Source organism: Octopus bimaculoides, chromosome 25, assembly GCF_001194135.2.
Source record: "Octopus bimaculoides isolate UCB-OBI-ISO-001 chromosome 25, ASM119413v2, whole genome shotgun sequence".
NCBI lineage: Eukaryota > Metazoa > Mollusca > Cephalopoda > Octopoda > Octopodidae > Octopus > Octopus bimaculoides.
Genome location: NC_069005.1, coordinates 11,261,561 through 11,268,519, shown reverse-complemented (window position 1 = coordinate 11,268,519; position 6,959 = coordinate 11,261,561). Strand labels below are relative to the sequence as shown.

Sequence of the window (6,959 nt, the reverse complement as noted above, 5' to 3'; positions counted from 1 at the left end):
ACACACACACACACACACACACACACACAGAGTAACAGAGTTTGTTCTTATTGTCTAGTGCTAACTCAGTTTGAATCAGGAGGCAAATTCAACTCTGCAATAGGTGGGAAAATATCAATTCCAGAAGCAAAAATAAAGCGAAAGCAACTGTAGGAAAACTGCTTTCTATTTTGCATCAAATCTCAGACTATGAGAATCAGGTGGATTTGAATGGAGTCTCCACCAATAATTACAAGTTCCTCCACAACACCAAGATGTCCCTCACTCGATCAATGCAACCATCATTACGACTACCACCACCACCTCCTCTATTACTATCACCACCACCAACAACAACAAAAATAACAAATACTTACATTTTATAGAAATGTGATTTGGACGAGGTTATGGGTTCATTGAATATATTCCACAGCTCCTTGCGGTGCTCCCAACCAACATTACAAAAATCATTGGATGTGTAACACCTTTGTTGTATGCCCATGACCATTGCGTTGCCTTTTGTACAATCCAATGACGGACGTTTGTAAACTTCTGTCATCTCTTTCACGAAACATTTTATGATATTATTAATCCAGATCTTACCCTGTGAATATTAGACAGTGGTTAGTGAAAACAAAAATTGACGTTTTAGGGATTATTTATTTATTTATTTGGTGGGAGTGAATAATAATTCTGTCTAATTTTAACACAAGACCAGTAATTTCGAGAGGAATGAATGCCAAGTAGATAACAAAGACCCCAGTAATTGGTCTCTCTAATCTCACGGAGGAAGAAATAGATAACAAGTTAAGATTGGCGTGTAGGAGAAAGAAGGGTAAAAAGACCCCCTTCGGTCATAAACGACCATGGAATTGCAATTAGAAATTTGCCTCTCAGTGTTGATGACCGTGTCCTGCATGGTTAGGGTTGCCACCTCATTATTAAATAAAAGATAATTTGGCTGTCAATATACTTAATGTATGGAATATTAGAAAACTGAAGTAGAATTAATTATTTATTGAGTAAAACAAAATGAATAATAATCGTTTCTTTTGCAGGTGCATTGCCTGAAATATTGGGGGAGAAAACTAGTCGACCCTAATGATCAGCTGGAGCTTATTTTATCCACTCTGAAAGGATGAAAGGCAAAGTCAACCTCGGCAGAATGGAAAGACGGACGAAATGCGCACCCAAAGGACCCAACACTCAGACAAATACAGGAGTACGTCCTCATAAATGAAACTTCCCCAGTACTAAATAGGAAATATACGTAGTAGATATCATACCCCCATACTCACAGTTTATACAGGTAGAGTAGAATAGTTAGTGGACTGTTATGTAGATGTATGTATGTATGTATGTATGTATGGGGGGTGTTAGGGTTAGGGCTAGGGTGAAAATGGTGCTGCCAGCCTTACGAATGTAGCGGCAGACGAAATACCACTAAGCATTTCGCCCGGCATGCTAACGATTTTTTTTCTACTCTAGGCACAAGACCGGAAATTTGGGGGGAGGGGACCAGTCGATTAGATCGACACCAGTACGCAACTGGTACTTAATTTATCGACCCCGAAAGGATGAAAGGCAAAGTCGACCTCAGCGGAATTTGAACTCAGAACGTAAAGACAGACAAAATACCGCTTAGCATTTCGTCCGGTGTGCTAACGTATCTGCCAGCTCGCCGCTTTACGATATAATAACGATAATGAAACATGATATCCTCATTCCTCTTAACTCTCTCTCCATACTCTCATCCTCCCTCTCCCTCTCGCACTTTCACTTTCCCACTTTCTCTCGCTCTTTCTCTCCCCTCTCTCTCTCTCTCTCTCTCTCTCTCTCTCTCTCTCTCTCTCTCTCACTCTCTCTCTTACTATTTCTCACGCGCGTTTCTAATCAGAAGTTTGACCTACCACATCAGTCAATTTATGTGCTCTTTCCTTGGATTTCACACAATGAGCACGCGCTTTACCCTTTCGCGAGCTTTCACCACAGGGAAACCTTTGGTTTAAACAATCATAGAACCTGCAGTCATAATCCTTACTGTATTGAAGGCATTTGTCAGTGATTTCTGAAAAATGGAGAAAAGAGAAAAATGCAAAAACTTTATATAGGATGTTGTTGTTTTTGCTATTGCTGTTGTATTATAGGTTACTCCTAAAACAGCGCTGATCAAACATACAGGGTGTTCGGGATAAATTTCACGATTTTTATGTCTTCTGTTTTTCATGAACAACTTAATGTAGTAGTGAACAGTCAACGGCGTTGGTGAGCATATTGAGAAGAAGTTTACTGATACGGAGGACTGGAAGCCATCTGAATATTAGAGAAGTGTTCCCTTATAATAACCATTCGTGTCGGGTATCAAAATACTGACATCATGACTCCTGCTCAATGCTCTGTGAACATTACAAAGGCTATAAGATGTGACGGACAACTGTAACGGAGATACAAAGACGTGGACAACACAACATGCGTTCTAGCTACGCCAGCACGCCAGAAGAGGGTTTTAGGCTCAATTCAGACGGTTATATGAAGCTGCTGGAAACTGTAGTCAAAAACTGGCTGAAGAGGGTTCTGCTGAAATGCCATATGTGTGGCCCACCGAATTCGATTCTTTGCCACATCTCTGGAAAGTCTGAAATCGGAGAAACTTTACGACTTCACCAGCTCCAGTCTCTGGACTTCTAATTCCCTCGATTTTAATCCTATGGATTATTATGTGTGGGGAGCGGTTGAGAAAGATACCATCTGCACTGCTTGCAGCACCATGGCCGGGCTAGTGACCAAGACCAAGAAAGTGCTTGAAGATCTTCCCACGGACACAGTGAGAAACGCATGTGTTAGGTTCCGGAGTCGTCTTGGGACCGTGGTGGAAACTGAGGGCGACTACTTTGAATAAGCTATTATTTCATAGCTAAGGCAACAAAACTGTGTATATAGAAGCGAAGATCCAAACTTCTGAATGGTATTAATTACTGGTATGTGTAGTTCGATTTAGAGGAAACATGCATATTTCTAAGGCATATTACAATAAGGAAGTATAACTGGCAACATGGCACAGTTTGAACGGATAAAATTTGTCTTCATAATCAGTTGACTGTGTTTAAGGAAAGGTAATATAGTTAAGGATTGGCACATTAAAGATAATATAGCTAAGAATAGTCGAAAACGCTTCTGGACCGATGCATTGACACATTAAGGAAAGTGTTTGACAACCTTACAGAAACTACGTTTTATTCAACTCTATTTTTTTTTTTTTTTCCTGTCGGCAACATGACAAATTCAAAACTCTTCTCGTCTGTAGATATAGGAGTAAGTGTTTTTAAATGTATTATGTACGCATTAGTGTGGCTGTGATAAGAAGCTTCCTCCCCAACGACATCGTTCCTGGTTCAGACACACTCCATGGCTCCTTGGGCAATTAATTTCTATAACTACCGACCGACCAAAACCTTGTGAGTGAATTTGTCGGACGGAGACTCAAAGAAGCCAGCCGTATATATGTGTGTGCGTGTGCATGCGTGTGTGCGTGTGCATGTCTTTGCGTGCGTGTGTGTGCGTGTGCGTATGTGTGTGTCCGTGTTTTCCCGCTACTACTGCATTACAACCGGTGTAGGTGTGTTTGCGTCCCCGTAACTTTGCATTCTGGCAAAAACGAACCGATAGAATAAGTACCAGGTTTAACAAATAAATAAACACTGGGTTTGATTCATTAGACTAAAATTTCTTCAAGGCGGTGCCGTAGCATGACTGGATACCGTCTTATGACTGGAACAAGTAAAACGTAAAAGACAAAAGATATATTTGAATACGTTAGAATCCTTGATTTGTTTCATTTCCAAAGAGGGCAAATCATTGGATCGCAGACGGTAGCAGCTTCAGTCACTAAACCGGCTGAAGGGATTAATGTTTTGGGAAGCAAGGTCTCTAAACTCATACTGGCATTGCAAAATCGAAGTAAAACCAGCTCAAGCAAGCATAATACTCGGTGGAAACCAAAGCTCAGAGACAGACAGACAGAGGGAGTGTGAGGGAGAGAGAGTAAGGGAGAGAAAGGAACAGACAGACAGAGAGACACAGAGAGACACAGAGAGACTGAAGAATTGCGAAACATATTGTCTTGTATCTGTTGGATACCGATCGTGATTTTCGAAGCCATTGTTAGAGGAAATATACCTGCCCAACTTATATTTCGGAATTTCATCCGCCAGCCTGCTCTCCTGTTCAAGTCCCCAAGCCGCTATATCTGAGCTCTTATTCATGTATTTACATACATATTTAATACCTTTTATAGATTTGCATGACTCAACATTAATATGGGTCTGTAATGTTTTAGACAGCAATGGGTTGTAGTGCACGATCCACCTGTTGTCAATTTCCATACTCTGAAAGTTTACTTTGAGCTTGGTAGTGTTTAGGGTGATCAAAGGAAAATGAATGGGTTATTTCCCTTCGCTAGGAAAATGAATGGGTTAAAGGTTGTTAAAGGAAAATATATTGATTATATCTATAGACCTCTTCTAGGTGCCTTAGCCATCCAATTATAGATTTTTATTACACTTCAATGAGTCTAGTAACAAATTGGATGTTACTTAAACATGTTTGCTAAGTTTCACGAAAGTTCGTTAACGGGTGTAGACGACAACTTGATACAAACAGACATCCAAACACACAACTTGCGTTTATATATGTATATATGTGTAGGGTGCACGCGCGTGTGTGTACAGAAAGAGAGAAAGGGAGAGAGAGCTTTGATGTAATATACAAATAAATATATGATTAAACATGCAAAGAGATATAAAGCAAACACTGAAGATTTTCAGACAATGAATATTTAAGTAAAATACATAGATATTTTATATTAATAAATCAAACTTACACAGAATACAAACGACAGAAAAAAATTAAAGGGGAAGGGGTAAGGGGTAATAATTTCAACAATTGTTTCTGCTTATACATTTAAACATTCAACTTTTAAACTTCTGTGCATCAGATCTGAAATGTAAGTTTTTTTCTACCCTGATGACGGAGGGTCGATTTATTCAATGTTAATTTGTTTCCATTACGTCCTGAAATTGTGGTGAATTACATTTACCAACATCATGGCTCCAGAAACGGTTGTTGGACATGTAACACCTTACCTCTTCCCCTTTGTATTCAATGCAAATTTTTTTCTATTAATATAAATATCTATATATTTATACTTTAATATTCATCGTCTGAAAATCTTCAGTTTTTGCATGTACACATAAATACATACATACATGCATACATTCATACATAAATAAAGAGATTGAGTTCTAGCATATATGCTGCTTCTTTTAGTTTCCGTAATTTCCAGTGGTGTTCTCTGTCTATTATTTTAACTTCATCCCACAAGGGGAGGTGCTCTCCATTTTTCCATACATGATCATATTCTCTTCTATAGGTGGTTTTACTCGAAGGAGATATTTGCGAAGTGCTGTATTACTCTTGAATACTGTCCTGATGTCATATGGGCCGCATATCTTTTGTATCTTTTCGGAGAGGCCTTTCACATAGGGTAGACAGACTGTGGTCAGTTTATTGGTTTCATCCTCTCTTTTCTTCATAATTGCAGTGGATAGTATGTTCCTTCGCCCGTTGATGGGTGTTACGTACATACATACATACATACATACATACATACATACATACATACATACGTACATATACAGAGCTGGGTGTAAGTCCGTTAATACGTTCATGGTTAATTAACGAAGATGACATTTTCGTTAGTGATTTAAGTTTTTTGTTAACTTTGAAAATCCTTATATTTAGCTTCCGTTAACTCAATTCCGTTAACCCAAAAATTATATAAAATCCGGTAAACGTTTAAAAGTTTCTAATGTTTTCAGATTGTCTTAGCATATTTCATATTGTATGCGTCATTTTCCAACCCCAATATAATGCCATTTATTATCATAAATAACTTGTAGAACCTCGTTTGGCCTTGCCTGTATTTGAAACCAAACCTCCCCCCCCCCCGCTGGTTGCTTGCAAAGACAGCGGGAAATTTCTTTGTCCTGTCAAGAAAGAAAAATGATTGATGTGCTTCCACTTGATCCGTGACCCCGCTGAGGCGGATGTCAACTAAGAAAATAAAATAGAAAAATAAATGGAAGGAAAAAAGTTGGTAAATATTTCGGTGTGAACGCAAACAGCTGTTACGTGGTAGCATAGCATGCTAGAAATAGCAGCCAAATGCTTCCTTTTCTGGAAAAAGGAGTCGTTTACGCGCGAAAGCATGCACAATAACCTGAAAAAGGAAAAAGATCCGCTTAACAAAACGCCCTTGATGGGAAACTTCGAGGTCCCCACCACCCTTCCCACCTCTTTTTCCAGAAAAGTGTGGCTTCCGGCGGGTTTGGAGGTCAGATACGTTGAATGCACCCGAAAAAACTGGTTAAAAATTATTCACTCAGCAGGATCAGCTAAAATTACATGACCGTAAATCATTCATATCTAAAGTCCCCACTGACAAAATTTCAAATCTATGTGTAAAAAATTTAAAAAGTTACAAGCAAATATTGTCGACACTCCTCTAGAACCTGAATAATTCAACAAAACGTGAACAAATAAACATTACATTTGACAGATTAATATGAACACTACAGACGTTTTTAGGTGTCTTCTTTTTTTTTTTTCTTACGCAAAACACTGCCTCGCTCGGTTGGGACTACACGTGTGTTACTTTGACATCATCATTCCATAAAATTTGTTTATAGGGAGAAAAATATTGAAAAATATCAATAGATGTGTGAGTGAGAAAGAAACGAGGAGGGAGGTTTGGGGATGTACTAGAAACAACAGCCAGATCTCCCTTAAATGACACATTTTCCTCTGAAATAATTAGCAATGTTTTTTAAACCGAAAATGTTTCTCTCGCGGGTTTTAAGTACGTAGTGAAAAAAAAAAAAGCCAAAATCGTTTCGGACTACGATGGTGAAGGTGTGGCGGGA

The 6,959-nt window shown here is 38.8% G+C and overlaps 1 protein-coding gene across 1 annotated transcript in view; it reads right to left on the bottom strand.

Annotated features, from left to right (window-relative positions):
- The window catches only part of LOC106876188 (uncharacterized), a 46,189-nt gene that overhangs the window by 21,218 nt on the left and 18,012 nt on the right, over positions 1-6,959 (bottom strand). Inside the window, exons 6-7 of the mRNA XM_052976827.1 lie at positions 1,890-2,047; positions 357-583 (exon numbers count right to left, since the gene is read on the bottom strand). Of these exons, the coding sequence (XP_052832787.1) occupies positions 357-583; positions 1,890-2,047 (385 nt within the window). The remainder of the gene's footprint in view (positions 1-356; positions 584-1,889; positions 2,048-6,959) is intronic.